At 36.6% G+C, this 20463-nt stretch overlaps 1 protein-coding gene across 2 annotated transcripts in view; it reads right to left on the minus strand.

Moving 5' to 3' along the window:
* LOC114669563 (extracellular calcium-sensing receptor-like) overlaps positions 1–20463 on the minus strand; it is a 34584-nt gene that overhangs the window by 11489 nt on the left and 2632 nt on the right. Inside the window, exons 5-6 of one of the 2 annotated variants that reach the window (XM_051922795.1) lie at positions 20208–20331; positions 19113–20059 (exon numbers count right to left, since the gene is read on the minus strand). The exons of the other annotated variant lie outside the window; for it this stretch is intronic. Coding sequence (XP_051778755.1) covers positions 19137–20059; positions 20208–20331 — 1047 coding nt within the window. The 3' untranslated portion in view covers positions 19113–19136. Of the gene's footprint in view, positions 1–19112; positions 20060–20207; positions 20332–20463 lie in introns of those variants that run through there. 2 annotated transcript variants of the gene reach the window in all.

Here is a 20463-nt window from a genome sequence, read left to right on the forward strand (position 1 = left end):
TTATTCAATAATCACTTATTTTAAATTTGAGTCTGTTCTTCCAGCCCAAATACCCAGATTCATACCTGTGTTCTCTCAAGCATGGATGATTAAGAAGAAGAGCTTCAGCTGCTTTACCAAATTATTGATTTTTCAGATATACTTTTGAAACTGTAAACTGTATTGTCAAGTTTTTCAAAAATACTGTTCTGATTTTTTGTCAAACTTAGATATTGTCTCTGTTTTCTAAAAGCTTAATTTTCTTCTCTGAGTTTAAACTGCCGATTGTGTGAAAATGTGGGTGCAGGGAAACTTTCAGGCCATCATTTTAGTCGATATGGCAATCCCACATGTGACAGAAGATCAGTATCTAATGTGGATGTAGATGAGCCAATTTATAATCCGTGCAGGCTAACCAATTTTTCTGTGGCAAATCTTCCATATAACACAGTGGTTCTCAATCTGTGGGATGGGCCCCCCTAGGGGGGCATGAAGTAACAAAAATGGGGGGAATATAGCTGTGAAAAAAAGTCTGAAAAATACATCTGTTGAAACCAAAACAAATTAACTTAAACTACATTCTGATACTAGAGAAATAAACATTGAGTTAGATAAATGTCGATAAAAGTTAAGTAGGTATAATAAAATATGCATTTATGATATATCTTTAATTAAAAAAGAACAAATTGGTATTAGTGGGCTCCTTTCAAAAAAAACCTTAGGGGGGGCGTGATTAAAACTGTTATGAAAACTCGGGTCGCAAATACTTAAAGGTTGAGAAATGCTGATTTAAAGAACAAAGCCGTCCTCATTGTATAAGCTAATGTCAAAATCAAGCTTTGGTTTGTTCTTCAGAGTAATTTTCAACAGTTCCACAGATCCAATTTCAAGACACAAGAATTACCTTTCTAATGTCTTCAGTTTTGATAATGACCCTGAGTTTAGATTTTTATTGGATGCTTCCATTGCTGTCAGAAAACATAAAACCATACTTATCTGGTCAAAGTAAAATATTAATTGCTTTGGTGATAAACAACTGAGACAATCATGTCAAGTCTAGTCATACAGTAGATTTTCAATTGTCATTATGTGTAATATACCTGAAGTTATTAAACTACCCATGTCACCCAAAAGAGGGTTCCCTGCCTATGAGTTTTTCAAATCACCTTTAAAATTAACATTCATAAAACATGTATCAATCTATGTTGTTACAATATCTTAAATAACATCCTAAGTTTTAATGATTACGCATAATTACTTCCATTTTTTAACCAAATACAGTTAAGCAGTGTAGACAATGAAATAAAATCAGCATTCAATTACCATTTCTATTTTAGAATATAGCAAATTATTATAGAATAGGTAAACATCTTAATTTAGCTTACAGTTTTAAAGGTTCCAAAATATAGTATTTTAGAGCAGCAAAATTTCAAAATTGATCAGAGGATTCATCAAAAAATCCAACAGTTTTAATGAAAATGGTGACATTGACTTTAATTTGCAAGTTCATTGTATCTTAAATTGCAATTACATCTTATTGCAGAAAATACTAAGTAATGAAGAGTCTTGACTAGCGTTTTATGTGAAATTCAAAAATGGCTGTCTTTTATTTGCACCTACTGTATAGGTGAAGCTTTTTCAAAGCAACATGTGAGACTGAAGACTGTAACAGAAAAGATTCCTTTAATCAGCTAGGTTCAATTACATAACACATTTTAATACAATTTAATTTTCACTGATCAGCTTTAGGTACTCCAGAAACACACTTCTAAAGTATTTTGTAAATTCCAAAACTAATTAAAAGTCTTGGGTATAAGAAATAAGACTTCTCAAATATAAACTGTTATCAGAGAACAAAACAAAGTTAAATGTTTTATATGACGTAATTTTCTAATATGAAGTGTGCTGGTACAAATGAAGTCAGGATGTCTTAGTTTAACAGGCAGGCAGTTTCAAGCATTTTTTTTTCTTTTCCTTACACAGTCTCCATTTTTTATTGAAAGCCACACTTCTCCCTAAATACAACCATCCATCCATCTGTCCTGTGAAAATTATTTCCATCAGATAGTGTAGGACATTAGGATAACAAAAATATTGTTGAAAAATATCATCATATTGTAGCTTGTTCATTGCAATATACCTAAACAGTTCTATATATTTTAAAGATTACAACACTGCTGTAAAAACATAATAATGCATTACTTTGAATACATTAAAAAATAAAACATGGCAGATATGCAAAGCAAGTGTTTTTTTATTTGAATAAAAATACAACTAATAAAATGTAATATTTAATTTTATTACCTGCCAAGGCTGTATATTTCTGATGTTGTCACACATATTGTCTTCAAAAGGCCCTTTTCCCTTTTCAGATGACATTAAATTATTGGGTATGGGTATTTCATTATCTCACTTGTGCTGAATTCTTTTTATGACTTGTGACTAGTGCATTGTATTTTTGGTATATTCAACATTTAATAGTATATTAGGAATGGAAACATGATGGTATTATGCACATTTTGTGAAATAAGATTTTTAAGATTAAGTATACTTTTTGTCATTGATTCATCTAGTTAATTTGGCATTTTTGTATATTCCACTAGATTCATATTTACTATGATATACTTTGTAGAGTGTTGTTTATATTTTATAAAATTGAATCAGCTCATTTCATATGTTGACATGTGCTAATCTTATAAATGATAACTTTTTGATTGTACACGTAGTACTTTAATGTTTCCTAGATGCTTCAGCTTGCCATCTTGCCCTTTGAAACTTCCGCAATGATTGCTGGGGTGTCAAACTCAGGTTCTGGAGGGCTGCAGCTATTGCATGTTTTCCTTTCAGACATTTTTTCATTTTCTTTAACCAGAAGCCAAATAATAATGAGATGCAATGTAAATTAACTGATGACTCCAACAGCTTGATTCCATTTGTATGTTTGTCCATTATACAAAATCTGTCTCAATAAAATATCTGAAAAGAAAAATGTCATGGTCTGAAAAATACTGCTCTGCTGTAGTCCACAGAACAGAAGTTTCCAAAAAGTCTAATGTGGAAGCATGAAAACCATATAATAAAAAAAAACAGTTACATTTACAGCTACATAGGATATTGATTGGAACAAAAAATATGGATCTTTAGAACTGTACGCGACCCCTGTGTTTAATGGTCATTCTGTGCTCATACTTTGAATCTCATTATTGTTTTTTGGCTGGTTAAGAATAGAAAACAAAAGCAATTAAGGGGACTGGATGTTAAAAAGAAACTCAATTACGATTAAGGAAAAAGAAGGATGTTGTATTAGCAGCAGTAATTGGTTACTAACCAAAATGAAAAGCTGCAGCCATCTTGGCCCTCTAGGATCTAATTTTGACACCCATGCCTTAGTATTTTTATTAAATCAGCTAATTTGTGGTCAGTGGACAATGATGATTATTATCCATCCATTATCCAATCAGCTATATCCTAACTACAGGGTCACGGGGGTCTGCTGGAGCCAATCCCAGCCAACAGAGGGCGCAAGGCAGGAAACAAACCCGGGCAGGATGCGCGCACACAAACACTAAGCACACACTAGAGACAATTTAGAATTGCCAATGCACCTAACCTGCATGTCTTTGGACTGTGGGAGGAAACATGATGATTATTATTTCCCTTATATTTTATGATTGCATTTAATCATACTATAATTTTATGAATTTCACCAAGTCAAACTTCACGCAATAATAAGAATACTAAAAGTAGTAGTGGAGATACTGATTTGCCAAGTGTTAATGGCGTCCTTCTTCTTTATGCTGCCTCCCCAGCACACCACTGCGTAGGAGAGGGCACTCGCCACAACCGTCTGATAGAACATCTGCAGTATCTTATTGCAGATGTTGAAGGACGCCAGCCTTCTAAGGAAGTATAGTCAGCTCTGTCCTCTCTTGCACAGAGCATCAGTATTGGCAGTCCAGTCCTGTTTATCATCCAGCTGCACTCCCAGGTATTTATAGGTCTGCACCCTCTGCACACAGTCACCTCTGATGATCACGGGGTCCCTGAGGGGCCTGGTCCTCCTAAAATCCACCGCCAGTTCCTTGGTTTTGCTGGTGTTCAGGTGTAGGTGGTTTGAGTCGCACCATTTAACAAAGTCCTTGATTAAGTTCCTATACTCCTCCTCCTGCCCACTCCTGATGCAGCCCACGATAGCAGTGTCGTCAGAGAACTTTTGCACGTGGCAGGACTCCGAGTTGTATTGGAAGTCTGATGTACTGTATATAGGCTGAACAGGACCGGAGAAAGTACAGTCCCCTGTGGCGCTCCTGTGTTGCTGACCACAATGTCAGACCTGCAGTTCCCGAGACGCACATACTGAGGTCTATCTATAAGATAGTCCACAATCCATGCCACCAGGTATGAATCTACTCCCATCTCTGTCAGCTTGTCCCTAAGGAGCAGAGGTTGGATGGTGTTGAAGGTGCTATTGCAAATCCACCCATCTGTCAATTTTCATAACCTGCTTATACAGGGCAGAGTCATTGGTAGTTTTTAATTCTTAAAAAAGTACAAAGTTAACAATATTAAACACTGAAAATTAGATAAAACATCTGAATTTCTCTATTTATTTTTCCAGATGATACAACTTTTCTCAAATCAGTACAAAGGTTCTTTATTGTCTTGCCACACTAATAAGGTACAATGTGATACATATTTATAAAAATTACAGCATTTTATTATTGGTTGATCTACCCATGAGAGATCTTTTGTTGTTCAGCTCTGGCTTAAATAGTATAAGATAACATTTTGGACTGATTATAATGAACTTGGCTTCATTAAAAGAGTCAGGCAGATTTTGAGCCAGGAAAGCTAAAATAAAGCAAATACATGCCAGAAAAAAGACATATCCTAGAACACAAGCAAATCCAGTTATTGATCCAACATTACATTGTAGCTGGTAAGGGAGGTGAAATTTCAAGCCACAATATACAAATAACTGTTTCTACAGAGGTAAAAAAGAATACTGTGCCTCTCTGCTGGACAGGACCAAACCACTTTATCCTATTATTTCCAGGAAGAGCTGCTTTAAATGCAATTATCACAACCACCGTTTTGACAAGGAGGCAAGAAATACACAAAACAAAACGTATTCCAAATGCCATGTGTCTTAGTCTGCATGTCACATGTGAAGGTTCCCCAATAAAAAATAAAGAGCAGAGGAAGCACAGAGCTAATGATACTAACAAAAAATAACTTAATTCTGAATTATTGGCTTTCACCACTGCTGTTTCTCTAAAGTGTATAAAAATTGCCAATACACTAAATGACACACACATTCCTAGGGCTGCTAAGGATGTTAATGCAATCCCCATGGAGTCTTCTTCTTTTTCAACACATTTATTTCTTTCAGGGTTAGGCCAAAAATCTGGAGGGCAATGGAGGCACTCAGAAGAATCTGCAAGACAAAATTTGATCAGTTTAGAAATATACATGTTGCTCAAAAAACTGGTAAGCTGCAAAGCCTAAAAAGAAAGGTCTCACTCTGTTACTAAATGCATCTGTGCTCCTAATGCACCCATGTGTAATCCAATGAGAATAGTCAGTATCATTTTAGATTACTGCGGAGGGCTGGCGCCCTACCCGGGATTTGTTCCTTCCTTGTGCCCTGTGTTGGCTAGGACTGGCTCCAGCAGACCCCCGTGACCCTGTGTTAAGATATAGCGGGTTGGATAATGACTGACTGACTGACTGATTTTAGATTAGGTGTCCCTAATTATGCTGTACTTACCATGTAATTACCTGTATAATTACAGAGCAACTAGGTGTTACTACCTTGTATTTACTGTGTAACACAATGTAATGCTGTGGCTAAGCACTCGATTGTAGCGTATTAGGTGTATTATGGTCTCCTAATCTAAAGTACTACCAAATATTACTTAAAGAATAGATTAATTGACATATGTTATATTGATTTTATGTTATATTGTGACCATTCATCCAGGATTTTAAACTGCAAGGGCCCATTCTAACAATATTAGTTAAAAAGCAGGAATCAACCCAAGGTAATTTTCTAGCCCATCTCAGGGCTCAGATGCACACACCCAGATTCACTCTTATAGGGACAGTTTACAGCAGCCATTAAACTTAACACAAATGTCCTCAATTAAAACATATACATTAGAATTAGAAGACTGTGCACTACTATCAGTTTAAGGAGATGTCAATTTATCCATGAATTGCTGTTCCCACAATTTCTTCCATTTATTTTCCTACAAAGATTTTTGGGGAGTTTTTTTCTTGTCTTCTTAGAGAGTCAAGGCTGGAGGGCTGCCAAAAGCAGGGCCTGTTAAAGTCCATTGTGGCATTCCTAGTGTGATATTGGGCAATATTAGAAATAAATTATTTTTGTTATTCTGTCTACTTTTACCATTATTTATGTGTATTTTCCACCTACCAAACACTTATTGCTTAGTGCGTATTTCCCCTTCCGCACAAGGTACACAGTCAAAGTAGCAGACTGGCTCCCCTTTTCTAGTGGCTTTCCTTGTCCCAGGTTGACAGCTTTTATTACTGATTGATTGAAGTGCCTTAAAATGATAGAAAAGTTTGAGAAATGTATTAACCTTAAGAAAACTACTAACAGATATGTGAATAATATGTAGTGTGAAATAAAGCAGAAAATCAGAGCAGTCAAACTTCCACATTCTAAGGATTTATTGATAGAAACTGTATAATTTTCTGCCTTTCCCTAATGCTCAGTCTTGTAGATCTTTAAAACCATAAATGTTAGTGTAGAGTAATTAGAAGTTAGCAAGTCAGACTTGTATCACTGGGTAAGGTTTATTTTTAAGCTCTTTTTAAAAATCTTTATTTTCAATAATGTATTGTGAACAATAGCAAAACAAAACAACTTAAAAGTTTAAATCTCCCTTAATATTTATTCTACTCAGCTATATTGTTTTCATGCACTCTACAATACCATCTTTCTATATGCATGTACTAATAAAAGTAAATAAGTAAATAAACACATACTGATTTTGAAGGAAAGTTCCAGAATATTTCATCCTTCTGCAATGTGAGAGCATTTCCAGTGATGACTGACTCATCATAAACTCCTATAGTTTTAATCGTAAATTTCCCCTGATCTGTTTTATGCCAGTTTACTATATCATAAATTCCAAGTGCATCTCCATTTTCATCAAAAGCAACTCTTTATCCTAAAGGATTAATAAAATTGACTTTTGTCATGTAAAAAAGAATCTGCAATAATTATAAGAATAAAGAAACAAATTATTGCAACATTGGAAAAAGTAATAAAGTTGTTTTTAAGTTCAAGATCAAGTATTACATAGATAGATAGATAGATAGATAGATAGATAGATAGATAGATAGATAGATAGATAGATAGATAGATAGATAGATAGATAGATAGATAGATTGAATGTTTATTTATACTGTACTATATATTCTGATAGATGGCCAGGAACCCTGCCCCGCCGTGACGCCTGGAGGAAGGAGGAACCTGGAGAGCAGTACTTCTTTTCCCTGTGCACCCGGACCGTCCTTGATCCCTGGGGAACAGCGTTTCTGGGACACCAGGAAGTGCTGATGGACCAGGGATCGTTTATGCCCAGAGTTCTTCCGGGTGCAAGGGCAGCACTTCCGCCACACTGGGGAGTGCTGCCGGAAGTTCATCGTCAGGGGCCTGGAGCACATCTGGGGCCAGATAAAAGGGGCCGCCTCACTCCATTTGAGGAGCCAGAGTCGAGTGGAAGAAGGGCGGAGCTTGCAAGACAGGAGTGGAGGCAACCGAGGGAACCAAGGACTGGACATTGTAAATAATTTGTAAAGAGATGTGTAAATAAACATTTTTGTTGTGGACACTGCATTGTCGTGTCTGTCTGTGGCCGGGCTACCTCTTACAATATATATATATATAGTATATCACCATGGATTTATTTAAATTCTTACCTGCCAAGACTGCATTTAAATAAATCTGCACATGAGCCATTTTCAAAAGGCCCTTCTCCTTATTTGCACATCATCAGTTCATGCAGGGCATGAGCCAGAGCTTACACTGCATTTATAAACAACTGTGAAGTGTCAGTATAGGCTGTGCTCAGGCTTTTAAGGTCTTCTGATCCTGTATATGTCTACTATTAAGTAATGCAGAAGAGTTTTCTGGGAATTTGCATTCAAACATAGTTTCCCAGAATCGAATAACTAAATTATGTGCAGGGTCAAAATCAGGGCGAACTTGCAAAATAAATTTTTCCAAGTTTGGGATATCTTTTCTTCTTATAGCAATTCCAATGGTCCCACCAAGCCAATAAAAGTTTTCTTTCCTGGCCAGAGAACCTAGGCTCAATGCTTCACTTGCAATCCACTGCCTACCAGTAATATTTTGGAGGATAATTTCATTTAATAAAAAGGAAATATTTCTTGATACTGCAAAAATAATTATAACCTTTGCAATTGACTGCTTTATACTGTTAATTATGTGTGAAATCTTTAACTTATCATTTGATTTGGGAATAATCTCAGTGAAAGATAAGCATCCAACATTTTGAAAAACATCACTGAAGGTTTTGAGAGCAGTATGTCCATATTCATCATCACTTCCTAAGACTCCCACCCAAGTCCATCCAAAATGCTTAATAATTTCAACCATGGCTTTAACCTGAAAGTTGTCACTTGGAATTTTTCGAAAGAATGAAGGGAACTCCACCTTATTACTTAAACAAGGGCAGGTTGAAATATAGCTCACCTTAAAAGTCAAAATAAGAAGAGTGAAATTTTAATGTTGGATGTTAATGAATAACAAAAATGCTCTATTGTCTTAATAATAGAAAAAGTGTATGGAAATTGATTTGCTGTACTGTACCAACATACAACATAAGAGCAATGTTAACTTATCATAAAGTTTATTATTGAAGAATGAGATCTATAGCTACATTATTATTTCTTGCTTATTTTCTATCAGAATGATACCACTTAGAACTTCTAAAGTGGGGCATAATATTGCACTTACTTATATTCCTATACTGTACATGTATCATTGTGATAAAGACTATAAATAGATTCATTCTAATTTCATTATTTATGGATTTAATAAGACAAGAAAGAATCTATTTACTTTGCCATAGGCATGCCAAAAAGACAGAGTATCCTTGATATTGCGATGGATGGTGCAGAACCAGCATCTCCCACCAGAGCCACAATTGGGGGAGCCTGGATAGCTGTAATCATACACAATGCTGTCTTGGCCACTGATCAGTGCTGTTGCAGCACAAAGACCTATGGGCATTCTTATACAGTTAGCAAGTAGCCCAAGGATATGTTGGGAAGAAGTTAGGTATTTCTGTTTATTTCATCAATTGTGTAAGCCATTGTCTAAGCAGTTTGAAACCCTGAGAAATTAACACTGAAAACAAATAAATACACATTTAAAAGAAGATCAGAAATTATAAAATACAGATTATTTGAATGTTGATACTGCATTTAAACTTACCTATCACATTTACATTTGTCAGGTTTAGACTTGAATGATACTTCTGGTAGAACTGAGAAATATTGAACTGAAAAAATACCTTTTAGCATAATGTCTCCTTTTTTGTATAAGCCATGCAGATCAAAAGTTTCCAGAATTTTGAAAGTTAGCAGATACAGTCATAGCAGATACAGAAGCACTTAGTTCCAAGATGAGCACAACATACTATGCATTTCATTATTAGAGGTAACAAATAACACCTATTCCATCTATTTGCTTTATATAGAAGATTGAAATTGCCCATTGAGATCCACAAATCAACAAATCCAATGATCAACCGATCAACATGTTAAGTTTATGATTTAATTCCTTTCTTCATTTATCTCCTGTTCAAACTGTACACTGAGGAATAAAACTCTGCACCAATATAACACGTCTTATGTTCAGGTGTGCTTCAATAACCCTTACAAGCACTATAATTCAGCTAAAAGATGATGCATAAAATAAAGACTGACTGACTGACATTTCTCAAATTTGTGAACTAATAGAAGATTACAGTGGGAATTTTTTCATTCGTTTTTTATTTTATGTCTGCTAAAAGTAAACAACACAAAAAATGTACAACTTTCTCCCAGGCGAAGAAGGCAAAGAATAACAAGTACATGAAATAAGTGTATTGAAGGGTGTGTGGGAATTTTTAATTAATAATTAATAATTCTACTGGTAAACAGCTTTTTAACAAGTCAATCAACTGATCAACTGTGTGTGGAATATATTATAAAGATGTCAATAATGGGAGAATTTAAGTCAATTAAATATTTGGTATCTTAAAAATAAGGGATTTTTTTGACTATAGACTACAAGGCAATTGTTTATCCTGATACCACTGAGATAGATACTGCTGGCATAAAATATGGCTCCTGTGACAGCGAATTGAAATAAGGCAGTTCAGCTGATAAATGGATTAACCCAGCCACAGGGGATGCACAAACCAGTGTGTTTCTATCATGCTGGACCCAAGCCCAGATAAATGGGGAGGGTTATGTCAGGAAGGATATCTGGTGCGAAATTTTGCCAAATCAATATGCGGACAACAATACAAATTTCCATATTGGATTGGTCGAGCCCTGGGTTAACAACAACCACCACCAGAACACCAGGCGGAAATTGGGCTACTTTTGGCCGAAGAAGGAGAAAAATAGAGGGAAGACTGGAGGCAGGAGGAGAGGAGGAAGGTAATGAGAGTGGAACTGGGGGTAGGAACTTTGAGTGTTGACTGGTAAGGGGAGAGAGTCAGCAGATATGATGAGGAGAAGAAAGGTTGATATATTGTGCATGCAAGAGACTAAATGGAAGGGGAGTAAGGCCAGGTGGATCAGAGGTGGATTCAAACTGTTCTATCATGGTGTGGATGGGAGGAGAAATGGGTTAGGGGTTATTCTGAAGGAACAGTATGTCAATAGTGTTTTGGAAGTGAAAAGAGTGTCAGGCAGAGTAATGATTATGAAGCTGGAAATTGGAGGTGTGATGATGAATGTTGTTAGTGCATATGCCCTGCAACTTTGGTGTGCGATGGATGAGAAAGAAGATTTTTGGAGTGAGTTGGATGAAGTGATGAACAGTGTACCCAAAGGACAGAAAGTGGTGATTGGAGTGGATTTCAATGGATATCTTGGTGAAGGGAACAGAGGAAGCAGAGGAGGTGATACGTAGGTATGGTGTCAAGGAGAGGAATGAAGGTCAGGTAAAAGTGGATTTTGCCAAAAGGATGGACAAGGCTGAGGTGAAAATGTATTTTAAGAAGAGGGAGAAACATAGGGTGACATACAAGAGTGGAGGAAGATGCACACAGGTAGATTACATCCTATGCAGAAGAGGCAATCTGAAGGAGATTGAAGACTGCAAAATGGTGGCAGGGGAAAGTGTAGTTAAGCAGCATAGGATGGTGGTCTGTAGGATGACGTTGGAGATCAAGAAGAGGAAGAGAGTGACAGCAGAGCCAAGGATCAAATGGTGGAAGTTGAAAAAAGGAGACTGCAAGGCTGAGTTTAGGGAGGAGATGAGACAGGCACTGGGTGACAGTGAAGAGTTACCCTACAGTTGGGCAACTACAGCAGATATAGTAAGGGTGACAGCAAGAAGGGTGCTTGACATGACATCTGGACAGAGGAAGGAGGAAAAGGAAACCCGGTGGTGTAATGGGGAATTACAGGAGAGTATACAGAGGAAGGGGATGCCGAAGAAGAAGTGGGATAGTCAAAGAGATGCAGAAAATAGACAACAGTACAAAGAGATAAGGTGCAAGGTGAAGAGAGAGGTGGTGAAGGCTAAAGAAAAGGCGTATGATGAGTTGTATGAGAGGTTGAACACTAATGAGGGAGAAAAGGACCTATATCAATTGGCTAGACAGAGGGACTGAGCTGGGAAAGATGGAAGGGTGATAAAGGATAAAGATGGAAATGTACTCACAAGCAAGGAGAGTGTGTTGAGCAGATGGAAAGAGTACTTTGAGAGGCTGATGAATGAAGAGAATGAGAGAGAGAGAAGGTTGGATGATGTGTAGATAGTGAATCAGGAAGTGCATTGGATTAGCAAGGAGGAAGTAAGGACAGCTATGAAGAAGATGAAAAATGGACATACTGTACCTGTGGAAGCATGGCACTGAAGTTTTTAACCAGATTGTTTAATGCAATCTTGGAAAGTGAGAGGATGCCTGAGGAGTGGAGAAGAAGTGTACTGGTGCTGATATTTTAGAAAAAGGGGGATGTACAAAACTGCAGTAACTACAGGGGGATAAAATTGATGAGTGTCAGGACTAGTTTGTGACAGACGGTTATTAGCAAGAGTGAAAGGGAAGGTCTACAGGACGGTAGTGAGACCAGCTATGTTATATGGGTTGGAGACGGTGGCACTGACCAGAAAGCAGGAGACAGAGCTGGAGGTAGCAGAGTTATAAATGCTAAGATTTGCACTGGGTGTGACGAGGATGGATAGGATTAGGAACGAGTACACAAGTAGAGGGTCAGCTCAAGTTGGACAGTTGGGAGACAAAGTCAGAGAGGTGAGATTGCATTAGTTTGGACATGTGTATAGGAGAGATGCTGAGTATATTGGGAGAAGGATGTTAAGGATAGAGCTGCCAGATGAAAGAAAAAGAGGAAGGCTTAAGAGGAGGTTTATGGATGTGGTGAGAGAGGACATGCAGGTGCTGGGTGTCACAGAGCAAGATGTAGAGGACAGGAAGGTATGGAAAAAGATGATCCGTTGTGGCAACCCCGAACGGGAGCAGCTGAAAGAAGAAGAAGAAGCTGATGAATGAATTAAAGCTGCAAATCTGCATTGTCCTCCCACCAACAATACACCACCCTTCCTCCTTCCTCTGACAAAACATCCCTATTTCCTACAGAAAAACTCGATTCTCCCTCCTACCTCTTTCAAGCAGCATCTGCCCTCTGACCTTCACATTCTGTCAATGTCCTCCTTCTTGCCTCTGACCTCTTTCAAAATTTCTATTCTCTCTCCTACCTCAGACACACGAACAAGAACACGGGTGTGGTAGACATTAGTCATTTTTACAATGACTGCAAATATCATGCTCAATGCTGGGCAATTATTTGAAATGAGGTACACATCTCTTGGTATTTATTTCAAGCTACACATTTCTCTTCATGTTTACATGAGCGGAAATAAATCTTAGATTACATTTCATTTATCCCATGTAAACTTTTTCTTGCAGCTTCAATATGCTTTCTGGGATTTTGTTAGTATACTTTCATTTGTAACCTGCATTTTTTTAAATCTGCTTTTTATAAATTGTGTATCATAAAAAATATATATACATCCAAGGGTAAACTTAAAATACTGCAGTCAATATAACTAGTCATTCAGCTGAGAACAGGCTTGCAGCACTTGACACAAATTCAATTTTACATACTACAAAAAGCTAATTTTTCTATTTAAAAAATTACATTAGATGAATAGATAGATAGAACTTTATTTGTCTCCAGGACGAACTGTGGCTTTTTTACAGAAGCTTTTTCAATAAATAAATACATAAAAAGGTAAATAAATATACACTCACACTTTCGTCTGAACACACACTGGAATGACTTTAAAGCAATAAAATTAAATATGAAAGAAAGTTCTGAATTGGCTATCACGGTCACTTGGCTATCACGGTCACAGTGAGGCACTATGCAGGCATAATGCTGTTTGTATAAGGAGCCCCAGTGGCATTTCTTAGTACACTTCTGCTGAATAATTTGTTGGCTGAAAGTACTGTGTTAGTGTGTCACAGAGAGGATGTACAGCATTGTGCATAATGGCACTCAGTTTTGACCTACTTCCAGGGGGTCCAGCGTGCATCTTATAACTGAGCATGTCCTATCAATTAGCTTGTTGATTCAGTGGGACTCTCTTGAAGTGATGTTGCCACCCCAGCACACCACAGCGTAAGAAAATCGTACTGGCAATCACAGAGTTATGGAAGATATGAAGGATGTCACTTCTGTGAGAGAATAAAGGGATGATGTAATTATTTAGTGTATCACACACATGCGACTAGGAGGGAGCTGAATGGACCAAGTGGAGGTAATTGGAGCAGGGTGATGCCTTGATTTGACTGAATGGGGGGTGGGGGGATTGTGTAGCAGGCTCTGTTCTGCTAAACCACACATTTGCAAAATAAAAATGGGCTGTTAACACAGTGATAAGGAGCTATGAGCTTCTTGGGGTATGTCAGGAAAATTTAAGGAGGTCAGGAACAACACAAAAAATGTTAAGTTTCTGGGATTCAAGTGTTAATGTAGAAAAATTAAAGATGCATGAACAAGCTTCCTCCTGTGTGTTTTCTGACTCAAAGAGGTCCTAATTGAGGAGAAAGTTCTTTTTTTACTATATTTCCCATTTATTTCTTCCACAATTTTTGGTGCCCAGTTTTTAGTGGTCCAATCCCTGCTGGTGAGGGATACGTAGTGAATTCGGAATTTAAATAAAATTGAGGACGATGATGTAGTTATGTTTGGTGGGACTGTTTCCAGTTGACAGATAGGATCAGCCCATTCCATCTCTTGACAGTCTTAATGAAGAAGGTGTCACTGTCTTTGAGTTGCCAGTTTAATTATAAATGTATTTGCTCTAAATTGTTGCTCTGCAAACAGGTCCTCCAACTTGCAGGGAAAACTTGGTGGTTGGTGGCAGGATTGGCACTCCAGCCACTGTAAAAAACATCACACTGTTCCAATGTGGTGCTGAGGTGTCACCCGCAGCACTCAGGTCTCAATCCAGGTGGTTTATTGTGTGGTGGGTGTGACAACACTCTGTCAGTGCATGCTCCCAACCTCTCACCTCTATAAATTGCAAAGGCATCCTTATTTTTTATCAAATGATTTCCTTCACATAACGTAGAACCTCAAGACATTACAAATGTTGTTGAAATATATTGTATGATACGCAGAGTAGGAAATTAAAGAAATATTTGTATGTGTATTGTCATAACACAGCATCCTGTGGACAGTGGCATAATTTTGTAGCGCTAAATGGGCCACTTACTGTATGAATGGGGAATTTCACTTTTTTATCTGTACATTAGTTTTTTTTAAACATATTTTACAATACAAAAGTCATAACATGCCACGACTTATGCGTGTACATTTGTATGCAAGCCAGGATCGATATCTGGATGAGACTCCTGTCCTTAAGCAGGCACACTCATTCTCACAAATTCAGTTACTCAAGGATATTTACATATATATATATATATATATATATATATATATATATATATATATATATATATATATATATATATATATATATATGTATATTTTATTTTCCCTGCATGAGATGAAATTCATACTTCTAACTCTCAATGTGAACGCATGACAGCCACTGAAAAAATTATAAATAAAATATTTCTACTTGCTATACAGTGATCCCTCGCTATATCGCGCTTCGCCTTTCGCGGCTTCACTCCATCGCGGATTTTATATGTAAGCATATTTAAATATATATCGCGGATTTTTCGCTGCTTCGCGGGTTTCTGCGGACAATAGGTCTTTTAATTTCTGGTACATGCTTCCTCAGTTGGTTTGCCCAGTTGATTTCATACAAGGGACGCTATTGGCAGATGGCTGAGAAGCTATCCAGCTTACTTTCTCTCTCTCTCTCTCTCTTGCGCTGACGTAGGGGGGTGTGAGCAGGGGGGCTGTGTGCAGCTGCTTCCTGAAGGACATGCTGCACGGAGCTTCGCATACTTAAAAGCTCAAAGGGCACGTATTGATTTTTTTTATCTGTCTCTCTCTATCTCTCTCTCTCTTCCTGCTCCTGACAGAGGGGGTGTGAGCTGCCGCCTTCAACAGCTTTGTACCGGCGGTGCTTCGCATACTTAAAAGCCAAAAAGCCCTATTGATTTTTTTTTTGACTGCTTGCTTTGCACTCCTTTGAAAAGGAAGATATGTTTGCATTCTTTTAATTGTGAGACAGAACTGTCATCTCTGTCTTGTCATGGAGCACAGTTTAAACTTTTGAAAAAGAGACAAATGTTTGTTTGCAGTGTTTGAATAACGTTCCTGTCTCTCTACAACCTCCTGTGTTTCTGCGCAAATCTGTGACCCAAGCATGACAATATAAAAATAACCATATAAACATATGGTTTCTACTTCGCGGATTTTCCTATTTCGCGGGTGGCTCTGGAACGCAACCCCCGCGATGGAGGAGGGATTACTGTATAACCATATATTAGAAAACAAGCAGTGGAACATATTTTAACAGGAAAGAATGGTTACAATATAGGGCATTACATTTTGCATCTTAAATTAGTTAGCGGCCATATGTTCTTGACATTTGCATTTAATTTTCACTATGAAATATAGCATGTTGTGAGGTTGATTGTTGACCTAAATTTACTCAGTTTGACTGTGTGTATTAAAGTGATCTTTTATGTACTGACTAACTACTCTTGGCAATTGCTTTACAGGACTAGATCTTATCATTAATCCTTTATTCACTTTTGGCAAAGTTCCCATGCAAATTCTGTAGCGATACTCAGGTACTATGGTATCACTGTTTTAAGACATAAATCATATTATGATGAATCCATGTACAGGAGCTATGTAAATGGTATAACTTAAATAACCTGGAAATTTAAACCAAGCAAAATTACACTTGCATCTATGTATCAATGGTCGGGTTTTTGTGGTGGAAACCATGATCACTACTATAACATTTAAGATTAATACATTTGTCATGTTCAAGAAAGTTCACCAAAGCCTGTTCCTTCTGAAACAGTTAAATAGGCTCAGAGTATTGTTGAAAAACCTTTTTGACAAGTTTGTTATTAAAATGTTTTAGCATTTTCCATGACAACGTGGTATGGCAATATCTCTGATGAGAATAAGAAACAGCTCAGGAAGTAGTGTGTACTGCTCTGAATTCACAGGATGCTGTCTCTGGTCTCTGTCACTTCATTCTACTCTTCCAGACAGAAACATAAAGAATTATATTTATTATCCTATCAGTCACGCCCTGCTACTTTATGTTCAGTCCCATTTAATCAAGCATGCAGCTTAGTTCTATCAAGACTGGGACTAGAAACTTTCATAGCAGCCCTTGGTTCTTTGATGCCAGATGCACAACAACAGCAAAATTAATACGTCTTTAATAACTAATTGTTTTATAATCCCAAAGTGAAATATTTCTTTGCATTTAGGACATTGTCCTACATTTGAAAGTTCTTCTTTTGTTTACAACTGAATTACATGAACCTTGAGAAAGCGACCAGGACAGTTCCAAAAGGTGTCAGACAGCTCATCCATCAGCGGCAGTAAATCATTCTTGATTAGTCTTGAGGAAAGTGGCTAATGTAAGCTTCTAAAACCTAAATCTTGAACATTTTTCTCTTAACCTGAAGACTCTGTGTGTCTTCCGGTAGCCAGGTTTAGATATTACATAATATGATATTCTTCCACAGACATTGTTTACATTAGTAGATTTGACTGGATGAAACTGATGCCAGGGCCATTAGTACTTACTGCAATACAGCTGGTAGTATTTAATTTTCTTACAAGTACTGAGTCGTAACTAGTTATAATTTTTGGGTATTTACAACATTAAATGGTATAGTGGAATTGGAAACGTGATTTATTAAGCAAATATTATTAAATAAGATTTTCCAATTATTCATTCATTAACAACCCTTTTTACTTATTGATATATCTAATTCAATTAGAGAGTATTTTTGCATTTCCTGTAGATTGATTTTTATTATACTATATTTTGTATTAGTGTTGTTGTATGAGTGTTACTGTTGTTTAAAATAGATATAATTGGATTAACTCCTGTTGTATGTTGATGTGTGCTGATCTTATAAATAGTATATTTTTGATTATCCATGCTGTATTGTAATGTCTACTAAATACAACAGCTTGCCATCTTGACCTTAGAATCGTTTGTACTAAGGTACTGGAAGACTGCAGTGGCAGTGCATGTTTTTGTTCCAGCTGCTTTCTTCATTAGTAACTAATTACTAATGTTAATGGAACATAATGTATTTTTATTCAATTGTTTTTTAGTTTTCTTATTTTTCTTTAACAAGCAGCCAAACAATAATGAGATGCAATGCAAGCCAACAGATGACTAGACAAACGTACTGTAATCTCATTTGCACCTATTATGTCCATTATATAGTATCTATCTCAATAAAATATTCGAACATAAAAATGTGAAGATCTGAAACATGCTGATTTGCTGTGGTCCACAGAACATTTTGATGGTTCTTTCAGAAAAACGAAAATCAACATTTTTGGAAAAAAATCTGGTGTGGCATAATGAAAGCAATAACAAACAATAAAATTAAATAACCATATTTCTTTAATGGCTAAATAGAAAATTGACTGGTGTGAAAATGGTGGACCTCCAGCACTTTATGAGACTCTGCCTTTGCTGGTCATCCTTCAACATATTTTGCATCTCATTATTGTTTGACAGCTGGATTAAAAACCAGAAACAAATAAGGGGTATGGAACTTCAAAAGAAAGTCAATAAAAACTAAAACAAAAGAAGGAAGTTGTATTAGCAGCAGTAATTGTTTGCCTTATATTTTGTTTGTATTAAATTATACTATAATTTTATAAATTTCAACAAATCAGATTCCATGCAATGGTAAGGAAAATAAAAGTAGCAGTGGTGATACTGATTTGCCAAGTGTTTGAAGCGAGATTAGTTTTGATGCCCCGTATTATAATGCTCCAGTCCTTCCACTTAACAATCCATATTCATACAAGGTCAGTGTGGAGTCACTGGTCAACAAAAATGCAAAGTTTGTAGGGTGTACAAAGAGTCCCTGATGAAGACCCGTCTAGCCATCTGTAAAACTACACACAGTTTACTCTTTAAAATTACACACAGAAAATGACAAAGTCAGAATTCAAACTCAGGTCTGTTTGACTGAGCTAGCTGCACAAATCCCTGCAACACCATAGATACTAGTTTTATAAGCTGTTTTGTAATATTGCAAACCTTCACTTCTTATTAACGAGTAATTTAACAACATCAAACACTGAAAATTAGAGAAAAGAACTGAACTTGTCTGTTTTATTTATTTTTCAATTTTTTTTCTAATCAAATCAATTCAAAAGTGCTTTATACACTTGTCAAGCTGAATATGGTACAATATAATACATATTCATTAACCCCCAGAATTTTTATTATTGATCAGTCTACCCATAAGAGATCTTTTGTTGTTCAGCTCTGGTTTCAATAATATAATATAACATTTTGGGGTAAATATAGCTGTGAGAAGACCAAAGCTGGATGCCAAAATGGCAAAAATCTCCACAGCAATTGTGTATTTTCCAGGAGAGCTGACATAAGCAGGAATAAAGGCTATCCAGACAGCTAAAAAGATAAGCATACTGAATGTAATGAACTTGGCTTCATTAAAACAGTCAGGCAGATTTCGTGAAAGGAAAGCTAAAATAAAGCAAATACATGCCAAAAAAAAGATATATCCTAGAACACAAGAAAATCCAGTTATTGAACCTACATAGCATTCTAGTATAATTTTTGAATGTTCATTATTAGTGTTTTTAGCTGGAACAGGAGGTGCAATTACAAGCCACAATATACAAATAAGAGTTTCTACAGAGGTAAAAAAGAATACCGTGCCTCTCTGCTGGACAGCACCAAACCACTTTATCCTATTATTTCCAGGAAGAGTTGCTTTAAATGCAATTATCACAACCACTGTTTTGACAAGGAGGCAAGAAATACACAAAACAAAACTTATTCCAAACGCCACGTGTCTTAGTCTGCATGTCACGTGTGAAGGTTCCCCAATAAAAAATAAAGAGCAGAGGAAGCACAGAGCTAACGATACTAACAAAAAATAACTTAATTCTGAATTATTAGCTTTCACCACGGCTGTTTCCCTGAAATGTATAAAAACTGCCAATACACTAACTGACACACACATTCCTAGGGCTGCTAAGGATGTTAATGCAATCCCCATGGAGTCTTCAAAGGAAAGAAATTCCAGTTCTTTTTCAACACATTTATTTCTTTCAGGATTAGACCAAAAATCTGAAGGGCACCGGAAGCATTCAGAAGAATCTGCAACACAAAATTTGGTCAATTAAAATACAGTGATTACACACTGATCAAAAACATCGGTCAAGCTGTTAAAGGGAAACACAAAAAGACAGAAGTAGCTCAGTCTGTTATCAGTGGTACCTGTGCTACTGTAAATTCATCCACCTACCAAACACAGTGCTTATTTCCCCTTCTGCACAAGGTACACAGTCAAAGCAGCAGACTGGTTCCCCTTTTCTAGAGGCTTTTCTTGTCCCAGGTTGACAGCTTTTACTGCAGATTGATTGGGGAGCCTTAAAATGATAGAGAAATGTGAGAAATGTATTAATAATAATAATAATAATTCATTTTATTTATAAGGCACTTTACATCATTAACCTTCAAATACTTGAACAACCAATAAGTCTGGAATATTTCATAACGAT

Source organism: Erpetoichthys calabaricus, chromosome 2 (assembly GCF_900747795.2).
Source record: "Erpetoichthys calabaricus chromosome 2, fErpCal1.3, whole genome shotgun sequence".
Taxonomy (NCBI): Eukaryota; Metazoa; Chordata; class Cladistia; order Polypteriformes; family Polypteridae; genus Erpetoichthys; species Erpetoichthys calabaricus.